This window comes from Salvelinus sp. IW2-2015, linkage group LG36 (assembly GCF_002910315.2).
Source record: "Salvelinus sp. IW2-2015 linkage group LG36, ASM291031v2, whole genome shotgun sequence".
Lineage (NCBI taxonomy): Eukaryota > Metazoa > Chordata > Actinopteri > Salmoniformes > Salmonidae > Salvelinus > Salvelinus sp. IW2-2015.
Genome location: NC_036875.1, coordinates 27,125,418 through 27,138,753, shown reverse-complemented (window position 1 = coordinate 27,138,753; position 13,336 = coordinate 27,125,418). Strand labels below are relative to the sequence as shown.

Sequence of the window (13,336 nt, the reverse complement as noted above, 5' to 3'; positions counted from 1 at the left end):
GAGGAAACACTCAGCCCACCTGGTCGCTAAGTACAGAGAGAAAACCCTCACCCGGGTCTGCGTAACAGCCACCCCCCCCCCCCGAACACTCCCTGCCACCTAGGGGGTCTACAGTACAAAGATGAGAGATCCTGCCCACCTATGGGGCTCTAACAGTACAGAAGAACCCTGCGCTACCATGTGGGGTCAACAGTACAGAGAGAATGCCCTGCCGACCTTGCGGGTTCTAGTCAGTACAGAGAGAAACCCCCCGTCTGGGGTCTACAGGTACAGAGAAAGGCGCCTGCAACCTGGCTGGTCCTCAGTAACAGCGAGAAGCCCGCACCTGAGGGTAACTCGACAGCACGAGAGAATCCTGCACTGGATGTCTACAGTACAGAGAGAAACCTCGTGGCCACACTGGGGGTCTACAGTACAGGAGAGAATTCCCACGCCTGGTCACCGTACAGAGGGTCTGCCAGGGATACAGTACAGAGAAATGCCCCCTGGCACTTACAATGAGACCTGGGTTGCCAGTACAAGAGAACCCTGCCACCTGGGGTCTGCAGTACAGAGAGAATCCTGCCACCTGGGGGTCTACGCAGTACAGAGAGAAATCCCTGCCACCTGGGTCTGACAGTACCAGAGAGAATGTCTGCCACATGGGGTCTCCAGTAGAGAGAAAACCCTGTCCCCTGGGGGTTCTGCATAGAAGCAATCCTGCAATCCTGGGGTCTGCAGTCACAGAAGAAATCCCTGCCACCTATGGGGTCTACAGTACAGAGAGAATCCCACCGCCCATACAGAAATCTTGCCACCTGGGGGCTGCATTACAGGAGAGAATCTCTGCCACCCTGGGGTTCTGCAAGTACAGAAAGAAGTCCCTGCACCTGGGGGTACTAGTCAGAAGAGAATCCTCTGCCACCTGGGGGTCTACAGTACAGAGAGAACCCTCGCCCTGGGGGCTAGCAGAACAGAGAGAACCCTGCCACCTGGGGTTCCTGCGTACAGAAGAAACCTGCCACACGGGGTCTACAGAGTACAGACAGAAGAACCTGCCACTGGGGTCCTGTCAGTACAGAGAGAAAACCCTAGCACCTGGTCGCGTCGAGAACCCGCCTGGGTCTGCAGTACAGAAAGAAACCCATGCCACCTGGGTCTGCTAGTACACGAGAGCAATGGTGCAGTCACAAACCTGCCCCTGCAGCAGATCAAGATCACTGCACTGGTCTGCAGTAAGAAAAGAAAACACCCTGCCCCTGGGGGCATGCATACAGGAGAATCTCTGCACCTGGGGGTCTGCAAGTACAGAGATCTCTCTCGCACCTGGGAGTCGCGCAGTATACAGAGGATGAGTGACAGACACATTCAGGGGCAGATTTAGACTGCACTGGAGGAGACAACGTGATGATGTGGTTAATGATGCATGCATGACAATAAGCAGCTTTAGTATGAGTCTACATCAAACCTAGAGATAGTAAAAAACATTGATAATGTCTAAGGAGACGACTTTGCTGTGTCCGAGAGAGGACTCAAAGATGATCTTGATGCCAGTATAGTCGTAAGGTGTCTCCTCCCGTGGCTATTATCCAACTGTCTGTGGATTACATGATAGGATGAAGATTAACTGTTTGTGACAGAGTGCTTACCTAGGCTTAGTGGGAGGGTAAAGCCATTACAACAGTCATCTCTGGGGTAGTTTGTTAGAGTGCATTTTTCTGAGATTAAATACATTGAGCTGCAAGAGCCTGTATTACAAAACACATCTGTGTATACACACTTACCAAACTGCAACAACTACAACACAGCGGTGGTCTAACTAACATTATGCGTAGCTGACAGATGTGTTGTCGGAGAGTAACATCTATGTAATACAAAGTCAAATGCTGGAATATGCAGTAAACATCACTAGCCGATGTGACTGATATTTTCCTGTTGGGCGTAGAAAGAGTGCAGATCGGCACAGCTGCAAGGTGTCATGGGGCTCAATGTCCAGAAATACCTCCACGCCTTCTCAGGGCCCGACGGCAGGTTCTGCAATATTCCTTCCACACTCGTCCAGGCAGCGCCAGGCAGACTGTCGTACAAACACCGTGAGCCGACAGGCTCAGAAAATGTGTCCCGAGGCCTCCTATACGCTTTCATAATTCTTTTCCCCAGGGCCTCAGGTCACTCCTGGCTAAAACCCTGGCACTCCCCAAGAACATTTCCAAGCTTCCAGGCTAAGTCATTTCTTTAAAACCAAGTCATTGTTTAGTTGTGATAGCCATCTAACTCCAACACCACAGTAGCGTTGCATTTGCCCTCCCTGTCTAGAGGTGAGGAATGAGTTCTGTCAAGTATGTTCTCCTGGATAATGTTGCAGAAGGCGGTTATGGTCTCAGCGAGTAGGTAACGTAGCTGTGACCTACTTGAGCTGCTTCTAGGGTTGACCTGACTACGCTCACTGGAAAGGTAAGAAGTACGGCTAACAATGTTCTACATAACAAGAACCTAGCTGTAACTGCCAAATGCAACTGCCTTGCCTGGCATGGATGTCAACGTAAAGCCATGGTAATGGGTAAATATAAAGGCTGTTAGACACAACTACTAGGGGGAAACCTGTGGCTGAGCAGCTCAAAACAATGCTCAGAAAAGTGGAAGAAAGAGTACTCTAGGTGATCTCTCGTAGACATTTAATTCCCTTTGTGCTAAGTGTACTGAATCTCAAAACATTAGCAGATAGTTCCTCCCTGTTTTCCCTGTGTTCCCAACATCCCAAAAACCTCCCGCCTGGCCCTCTGCCCTGCCTGGCATGACTCCACTGTTCCATTTCTGCTCGAGGGCAGAGTGAGAGGAGAGGAGAAGGGAGAGGTTTGGGAGTATGTGTGACAACCTGGAAGCAAGCTGCGTGGTCATGAGTCAGTGAAGGTCACATCACATGGCAGGGCACACCCACTACAACCAAAGACGTCACAGAGACCAGGTGACTTTAATGGTCCTAGCGTCTGGTCATATCTCAAATTCTTGCCGGACCAGACTTCAGTGCATCAATGTGTGTTTAGCGAGTGAAAGGCTGGTGTGTGGGTGTGTGTTGTGAATAGTTTTGGGGCTATGGGCGCAGGCTGCTAGGGTTACTTTCGTATAACGAAAAAAAATAAAAAAGAAACTCACGTTGACTTGCTCTTTGTATTACATGTCTTCGCAACTCTCCTTCTCACCTCCTCTACGACCCCTGCCTACTGCTCCCCCCTTTTTACTTCTATCGTGTAGCTGGGGTGGTGATCCTCCTTCGAGGGTCTGGTCTGCGTCGACTCCTCGAAGCGTCCCTCAGAACATATAAAACAAACGGTTGTTCCCAACTACCGATGGCGGTTATGATATTCCCTCAGGAGCAGGGCGGACTGAGGTAGGCGGTAAGCCTGGCTGTACTTTACAACAGAACAACAAAGGGGGGTGGGGGGGGGGACACGAGGGTGGGTGGGGTGGTGGGCGGTGGATTTTTGAAAACATACGACCCCTGAACATGCACTATGCATGTATAACAAACAAGGATGACACCCATCAATCCCACAAACAACATCTCCACTGGCAGTCCGCCCGCGCCTGCAGTCCCCGCGGTTATATCCTCGAGGGGGAGGGGGGGGGGGTTGACTCATAACCTGCAGTCCCCGCGGTTATATCCTCGGGTGGCGTGCAGGTTGAATAAAGAGAAAAATCCATAAATGTATCATTCTCATACAATTTACATCTATAGACTACATTGAGGTTTTATTTTCATTGTTTTAGGCTGTCTGGCATTTTTGCGTAAGCCTAAGCTAGAGCCTAACTGTACGCGCGGCAAATTATAAACATAGTTGACTAACAAATAGCATATCAAAATGTTATTTTAAGCAGAAACATATCTAAATGAGGCAAAACAAATCCTGCACCCTCCGTCAAAAAAGTTACAGCACATTTTCTATAGTAGCGGATTAGGGTTGGATATATCACAATATCACATATAGTCGGGTGGTTGCGGATGGGTTATTAGCAATTGCGGGTGGGTGCAGGTGAACAATCACCACTACTGTGTGATATGATATAATATGGCTGTCCCTTGGGAGAGATGCAGTGTATTCTCTCTCTCCCTCTATCGTCTCTGCAGCTCTATGTTGTTGTTCTCAGGTCACCTCTAAAAAGAGCTTCGTCGGCATTCCTGACATTACAGACGTCTAATCACTGCATGATCAGGGGTGGAGAGAGAGGGAGATATGGGGGCGAAGCGAGATAGAGGGAGATGAAGAGAGAGAGGGAGGAAGAAGGCGGGAGAGGGAGAGAAAGAAAGCAACAGAAACCCTTTACTCCAAACAGAAAATGTTTTGCAACAAAACCATTTCTATGTCTATCTATTTCTATTGGACAAAATCAGGTTGGTCCCTCCCCGTTTTGTTTGCTCTGTTTGCTTCCATTTGGTTCTTAAAATGGTAATCGGTTTTATATATGTATACACTCTACACTTTACTTCACACTCATACAGTACACACAGGCCTCTACTTCACACTCATACAGTACACACAGGCCTCTACTTCACACTCATACAGTACACAAAGGCCTNAGGCCTCTACTTCACACTCATACAGTACACACAGGCCTCTACTTCACACTCATACAGTACACAAAGGCCACACAGACCAGGTTCTCTGCATCTCTTCAACACAAAGTTCACCAACAGATGGTGATTCATCAAATGTTCCCAAGCATTAACCTTAATCATCCCCCACTACAGTACAATCTCTGACCTTCTGTCTGTTTACTCTGCAGAATGGTCAAATAAAGAGAAAAGGTTCTCACCTGAGGCAGTCAGGAGCTATGCTTCCATAGCTGTCAGGTCTCTCCTGTCTGCGTCTGTACAGGTCTGAGTTAGACAACTCCTTCAACCGCAGAGAGTTCATCCCTCCTTCCTTCCCTTCCCTCTGTCCACCAGGGTGTGGATAAACACTCACAATAATCCTCCTCGTGTATGTGATCAGTAAGCTCCAAGGCTCGACAGCCAACAACCACCACTGTCCCCCACCAGTCTCCTCTCCAAGCCCAGAACGTCAGCTCGCCCCTGGGAAGCCCTTAGCAGATCAGTCCCCTCTCGCTCCTGGAACAGCAGGCTACTACATTACACACACCCTCTATCTCTGACATACACACACCTCCAGGCACACACCCAAAGGAATAACCTATCAGGGGTGTGGCTCTGATCCAACACACCTATCAGCTCCTCGCTCTGCCCCCCTCCTCAGCCTCAGGGCAGGTAGAGATAGAGGAGGGATAAGGAGGAAGAAAGGTAAAAAGGGTAAGAGGCAGTTGTACTGCAGTACCCTGGCCTATCCTCTATTGTCTTTCCCTCACTTTCTCCCCCCTCTCCCTCTTGCTCCCTCCCCCTCTCTTGTCCTCTTTATGCTTGTCATCTTGCCAAGCTATCCAATGACATTCCCATTCTGATAGGATGTTAGTGTCCCCCCCATAGCCGGCCCTAGCCTTTTGAGGGCCCTATTTCCGTCAAATTTCCGTCAATTGCACACATTTTGCCAAGACTTATGCCATGTTAATGATATCCGAGTGAAAGTGGCTAACAAAATCAATGGGGGCCCCCTGGAGGTCAGGGCCCCTAGGCACATGCCCTACGTGCCAGTCGGTATTTGGCCATGATTACTACAAGTTTAGATAGCTGGCCAGACTAACTATAATTTGTTAGTTGACATGGCTAATTGAGTGACTGTCAGTGACTGACACAACATGAGGAAAACTTTTGATACACAACTAAATTTCGAAATTGCACCTTGTGTATTCTACTATCCTACTACAGTAAGTTGAGACCCCCACTGTGTTCCAAAATGTTTTAATATATTAATATATATTAATTTTGTGGGTCAGGGGCTCCCTAGCATCTGGAGGCCCTAACCAACCACCTATGTCGCATATGCCTGGAGCCGGCCCTGGTACCCCAGTCTCTATCTCCCTGTAGTCTCTCTTGATCTCCCGGGAGTTTCTCATGATCTCTCTGGAGTCTCTCATTGTCTCTCAACGTGTCTGTCTCTGCATCCGTCTGACTGAGAGAGAGGGTTTCTGTGATAGAAGAGAGCTGTGGGTTTCCTGCCCATTGTTCTGTTAATTAATAAAAGCATAAACAGCAGAGATGAACTGAACTGACAATACTGATGTAACATAATGACTATTGCATTATAGAATTGATCTCATCCTCTCAGATTTCCTCAAATACCAAACAGCCCCCTTGGAGCCCCACAACATGAACCCATCCACCTCTGTCTGTGTGTACTCAGTGTGTGTAGAGTATGTGTGTACTCAGTGTGTGTAGAGTATGTGTGTACTCAGTGTGTGTAGAGTATGTGTGTATGTGTGTCTCAGTGTGTGTAGTGCTGTGTATGTTAACTGTACTCAAGCTCGTGATGTTAGTGTATCGTGTCTCTGTACATCGTGTGATGTAGAGTATGTGTGTACTTCAGTGTGTAGCGTGTGTGTATGTGTGTACTCAGCTGTGGTGTAGTGTGGTACTGTTGCGATTACTCATTCGACGTATCATCTTAGTGCGTCGAGCTGTAGTGTATGCTGCGTTACTCAAGTGTGGTGCTTAGTCGTGTGTATCGTGCGTTACACTTCATATGCGTAGTGGTGATGTGGTTTACTCATGCTGTGTTAGAGTATGGTGTTCATGCTACTCTATCGCTTGACTGATAGTCGCTCTATGTGACTGTACTCAGTGTGTGATGTATTGTACTCATAACTCAGTGTTCTGTGTTAGTGTGTGTATGGGTATCGTCAGTGTGTGTAGTGTGTGTGTACTCCAGTGTGTGTAAGAGTATGTGTGTGTACTCATTGTGTATAGTTATGTGTGTACTCAGTGTGTGTAGTGTGTGTAGTATGTATTCAGTGTGTGTGTGTGTGTATGTGCGTACTCAGTGCGTGTAGTGTATGTGTGTACTCAGTGTGTAGGTGTGTGTACTCAGTGTGTGTATGTGTACTCAGTGTGTGTAGTGTACAGTACAGTATGTGTGTACTCAGTTGTGTAGTGTGTGTATGTACTCTGCTCCCTATGTTACTGTTCAACCACCTTATAGCACATTTTTGTTCTTACACATGCAACTCTTCACACAGGAAAAACACACACACACACACACACACACACACACCACACACACAACAACACACACACCACACCAACACACACACAACACCACACACACACACACACACACACACACACACACACACACACACACACACACACAGGGTCAGAGAAAGAGCCAGAAGAGTTCAGAGTTTACATTGTCACCATGATGTGGTGACAGAGTGATGGCCACTCTGATCCCACATGAACACCCTTTCCTGTTCCTGTTCCTGTTTTCCAGTTTCCCAGCTAACCACATGTTACTTAGAGCGTGGTTGTCCTATGGTTATTTTATGGGTATTTTGCATACAACCTTCCCACAACTTTCTGGGAATGGTGCAGGATAGTTGCTTGGCTTTGGAACATTCTCAGCACATTCTCAGCACATTCTCAGCACAAAACATTTGACAAAATAACGTTATTTTCTTGGTATTTCATTACTTTAACAGAATGTTTCCTAAATTCAAAAGGCACTCGCACATCTGAGCAATAATTTTTGCATGTGCATGGTAACAGTTGAACAAGATGAAGGAAAAAGGAAACCACACACTGCTCTTGGTAGTATCACTGATCTTTAATAAGTTTACGTATCGGCCTCACGGCCTTCGTCAGAGCTTTTGTGAATTTCTTAAAATTAGCGCCCTTATGTAGACCTAGCCCCACCCACATCTGTTCCACGCATCGAAAGGGGTTGGAGGCGAAGGAAAAGCTACCAAATATAACAATATGCATTTCATAAATATTCAAATAAAGTGTGTAAACTAGACGTATTAAACACGTCTGTAAAACCACAATGAGGACATATCAAGTTTTCATTAATCATTGGGTACATCGTACGAAAAACATCAGAGTAATCTTAAGTAGGGGCATAATTCATGTTCAAATTCACAACATAACATAGGCATTTCATCATTAAGACCTTTAGGAAATAATATCTGGAGGGTGAAAATCCCAAAACATTCTCTCAATTATTAATATCACCTCCCCTATCTGATATCTTAACTTTCTCTATGCCACAAAATTTAAAGGTAGAAATGTCATGCTTTAGGTCATTAAAATGTACTGTGACTGGATAATCCCTGTCATTTCTCCTGATTGAACTTTTATGTTCACTAATTCTCTGTTTGAGAGAAGAGGTTTTACCGACATAGCAGAGCCCACATGGACATTTAATCATGTAAATAACATGGGTGGTGGAACACGTAATAATGTCATTTATTTGGAACCATTTTCCTGTGTGTGGGTGGCAGAAATATTCACACTTCATCATATTGTTGCACTGTGCGCATCCTCTGCATTTATAGCTACCATTTGGAAGAGGGCGTAAAAGAGCCTGGCTGATTTTCTTTTGTGGCTGGCAGTTGGCATGAACCAATTTATCTTGTAAATTGCGACCTCTCCTATACACAATACGTGGTGGATATTTAAATTCAGCCGGCAACGCTCTGTCAGATGATAAAATATGCCAGTGTTTCTTGACCACACCTCCCACTTTTGGCGAATTCAAAGTATATGTGGTTGTGAACATTACGGAGGGTTCTTTAGCTTTAGCGGGTCTTTTTTGTAGCAGTTCATCTCGTGTTTTTCCAACAGAATGTTTCCTAAAAGTTCAAACATGGCTATATTTAATTTCAATTTTAGGAATTGTTGTTCTAGCAATGTCCTCCAACTGGTTTGACATTGGGAATGTTCTCAAATCTTTCAGAGAATGTTAAGAGACAACGTTCTTCTTTGGGAATTACAGTACATCAGCATAACATTGCTACAGGTTTCCTCGTGGTTCTATTTCAAGTCATGGTCTCAAATTGACCAGAGAACGTTAAGAAAAGTTCCATAAAAACCACAAGAAAACTTTAGTAATGTTCAAAGATGGTTCAAAGAATGTTATTTTAAAACATATACATTCCGTTCTTAGCATCAACAAAACTCTCTCTGTCCTCTATCTATCTTGCTGTCGGCGCCTTGTACTTCCGGCGCCGAAAAGAGATGGCCGCCTCGCTTCGCGTTCCTTGGAAAATATGCAGTATTTTGTTTTTTTACGTGTTATTTCTTACATCGGTACCACAGGTAATCTTAGGTTTCATTACATACAGTCGGGAACTACTGAATATACGATTAACGTCAACTCATCATCGTTCCTACCAGGAATATGACTTTCCCGAAACGGAATCCAGGTGTTTTAGCCTCCACCCAATTACAAGTGGATTCTTGATCCCAGCCGGCGACCTGTGCGACGCCGAAAAGGGAAACGAGGCGGTCTCCGTGTCAGGCTTCGGAGACGGGCACAATCGCGCTCCACTCCCTAGCAACTACTCGCCATATGTCCAGTCTCTTGACAATTAAGGGTGATGAAATGCGAGCACGGGTAGCATTCCAGAAGAGACATCAGGGAATTGCAACGTGCTCTGCTTCACGGAAAACATGGCTAACTCAGAGACGCTAACGGAGTCGTGCAGCCAGCTGTTTCTTCATGCATCGCGCCGACAGAAACAAACATCTTTCGTAAAGAGGGGCGGGGATGCCGTTATGATTAACGAGAGTGTGTGATCATCATAACAACACACACAGGAACTCAAGTCATTCTGTTCACCTGATACTAGAAATCCTCACGAATAAATGTCGACCGCATTATTCTACCAAGGGAATTCTCTTCAATCATAATCACAGCCCGTATATATTCCCCCCAAGCAGAACACATCGATGGCCCTGAACGAACTTTATCTGACTCTCTTGTAAACGGAAACCACACACACACTCCTGGAGCTGGCATTCATCGTAGCTGGGTTTTAACCAAGCGTAATCTAAAAAACAAATCTCCTAAAATTCTATCAGCATATCGATTGTAGACTACCAGTGGCTGGAAAAACCCTAGACATTGTTATACTAATTTCACGCCCGACGCATTATAAGCGCCCTCCCCCCCCCTTAGTCTCCAGGATAAAAGTTCACTGACCACGACTCTCATTTTGTGTGATTCACACTACAAACAGAAACTAAAACAACAAGCTCCCGCGCTCAGGTCTGAGTTCAACCGTCGGTCCGCCATCATAATGCCACGCTTCAAGACTGCTTCGATCACGCCGATTGACATATGTGTCCGCATCTGCCGTCCAACATACCAATATGGACGAAGTATGCTGAATTTGGTGAGCCAGTTCATTAGAAGTGCATTGACGATGTCGTACCCACAGCAACGATGAAAACATCCCAAACCAGAAACCCGTGTTTGATTGACGGCAGCATCGCGTGAAACGAAAGCCGAACCACGCTTTTTAACCAGGGCAAGTGACCCGGAAGCCATGACCGAATACAAACAGGTGTAGCTAATTCTCTCCGCAAGGCAATACAAACAGCTAAGTCCCATACAGAGACAAATCATCAGAGTCCGCAATTCACAGCTCAGACACAAGAGAGTATGTGGCAGGTCTACAGTCAATCACGATACAAAAAGAAACCAGCCCGTCGCGGACCAGGAGTCTTGCTCCCAGCACAGCTTAAACAACCTTTTTTGCCCGCTTGAGACAATACACTGCCACTGACCACGCGCCCTACCAAAAACCTGCGGGCCTCTCCTCACTGCATGCCGAGGTGAGTAAAACATTTAAACGTTAACCCTCGCCGCAGAGCATGCTAAGCACAACGGCATTCCCAGCCGCGTCCTCAGAGCGATGCGCATAGACGCAGCTGCGCTGGTGTGTTACGGACATATTCAATCAATCCTTATCCCAGAGCTGCTTTCCCACATGCTTCAAGCAGGGCCACTCTTGTTCCTGTTCCCCAAGGAAAGCTAAGGATAACTGAGTCTATATACGACTACTAGCCCGTCCACTCACTTCCGTCATCATGAAGTGCTCTTGACAGACCTAGTCAAGGACCTGACATATCACCTCCACACCTACCGGACACCCTTAGACCCAACTCCATTCTTACCGCCCAATAGTCGCACAACGACGCAATCGCAACCACATGACACTGCCCTTAACCCATCTGGACAAGAGGGAATACCCATGTGAGAATGGCTGATTCACGATTTACAGCTCAGCATTAAACACCATAGTACCTCCAAACTCATCCATCTCCAGACCCTGGTCTCAGACCCCGCCCGTGAACTGTCCTGACTTCCTGACGGGGCCGCCCCCAGGTTGGTGAGAGGTAGTAACAAGACATGCGTCCAACCCCCTGATCCTCACACTGGGCCCCACAAGGGTGCTTCTGAGCCCTCTCCTTACTCCCTGTTCCACCACGACTGCGTGCCATGCACCGCCTCCAACTCAATCATCAAGTTTGCGGGATTGACACTACATGGTAGGCTGATTACCAACAACGACGAGACGGCCTACAGGAGAGGTGAGGCCCCTCGGAGTTTGGTGTTCAGAAAATAACTCACACTCAACGTCAACAAAAACAAAAGGGAGATGAATGACTTCAGGAAAACAGCAGAGGGACCACCCCCCTATCCAACAATTCGGGGAACGGGGGGTTTCCAGTAAGTGAGAAGGTGTAATTAGTCCTCGGTGACACATCACGGACAAAACTTAATTGGTCCACCCACACAGACAGCGTGTGAAGAAGGCCAGCAGCGGCCTTCTTCAGAGACCTCCGGAGGCATGAAGAAATATCGGCTTGTCCAACCAAAAGCCACTCACAACACTGTCTACAGCATGCACAATCAGAGCATCCTGTCGGCTGTATCACCGCCTGTACGGCAACTGCTCCAGCCCACAAACCTAAAGGCTCTCCAGAGGTAGTGATCGGCTGCAGGAACACAATCCAACCAGGGGCAAAGACTTACCGGCCTGCCCTCGCAGACCACCTACACCACCCGATTCACAGGAAAGGCCATAAAGATCATCCAAGACAACAACCACCCAACCACTGCCTGCTTTCATCCCGCGCTCACATCACAGAAGCGAACCGAGGTCATACAGGGTGCATCAAGCAGACGAGAGAGACTGAAAAACAGCTTCTATCTCAAGCCATCAGACTGTTTAAACAGCCACCACTAAACATCTAGCGCCGCTGCAACATACAACTGACTCAATCCTCAAAGCCATCTAAAAATGGAATGGATCGACAATTATGTAAAGACACTTACCACTAAGCCACTTATAAACAATGCCACTTAATACATGTTTACATACGCGCTACATTACCATCTCATATGTATATAGCTGCTACTCCTATATTCATCTACTGCATCTCTGCCATCTTCTATGTAAACAATGTACACCTAGACACACTTAAAAACTACCCACTTAGTTTACATACTCACTACAGTACTCATCTCAGTATGTACCAGTATACCGTTAGCTCTAATATACCAGTACTGCAGCTTGCCTATGCCGTTCTGTACCACCACTCATTCATATATCTTTATGTACATATTCTTTATCCCTTTACACTTGTGTGTGTGTGTAAGGTAGTAGTTGTGGAATTGTTAGGTTAGATTACTGTTGGTTATTACTGCATTGTCGGAACTAGAAGCACAAGCATTTCGCTACACTCGCATTAACATCTGCTAACCATGTGTATGTGACTAATAAAATTTGATTTGATTTGATTTGATTTGATTTAAGTGTAGTTGTGGCCAAAAGTTTTGAGTATGACACAATATTAATTTTCACAAAGTCTGCTGCCTCAGTGTCTTTAGATATTTTTGTCAGATGTTACTATGGAATACTGAAGTATAATTACAAGCATTTCATAAGTGTCAAAGGCTTTTATATACAATTACATGAAGTTGATGCAAAGAGTCATTATTTGCAGTGTTGACCCTTCTTTTTCAAGACCTCTGCAATCCACCCTGGCATGCTGTCAATTAACTTCTGGGCCACATCCTGACTGATGGCAGCCCATTCTTGCATAACCAATGCTTGGAGTTTGTCAGAATTTGTGGGTTTTGTTTGTCCACCCACCTCTTGAGGATTGACCACAAGTTCTCAATGGGATTAAGGTCTGGGGAGTTTCCTGGCCATGGACCCAAATATCGATGTTTTGTTCCCCGAGCCACTTAGTTATCACTTTTGCCTTATGGCAAGGTGCTCCATCATGCTGGAAAAGGCATTGTTCGTTACCAAACTGTTCCTGGATGGTTGGGAGAAGTTGCTCTCGGAGGATGTGTTGGTACCATTCTTTATTCATGGCTGTGTTCTTAGGCAAAATTGTGAGTGAGCTCATTCCCTTGGCTGAGAAGCAACCCCACGCATGAATGGTCTCAGG

The 13,336-nt window shown here is 46.4% G+C and overlaps 1 protein-coding gene across 3 annotated transcripts in view; it reads right to left on the bottom strand.

Annotated features, from left to right (window-relative positions):
- The window catches only part of LOC111959684 (LIM and senescent cell antigen-like-containing domain protein 1), an 83,071-nt gene that overhangs the window by 51,826 nt on the left and 17,909 nt on the right, over positions 1–13,336 (bottom strand). Inside the window, exon 1 of one of the 3 annotated variants that reach the window (XM_023981440.2) lies at positions 4,792–5,125. The exons of the other annotated variants lie outside the window; for them this stretch is intronic. Within the exon in view, the coding sequence (XP_023837208.1) occupies positions 4,792–4,892 (101 nt within the window). The 5' untranslated portion in view covers positions 4,893–5,125. Of the gene's footprint in view, positions 1–4,791; positions 5,126–13,336 lie in introns of those variants that run through there. 3 annotated transcript variants of the gene reach the window in all.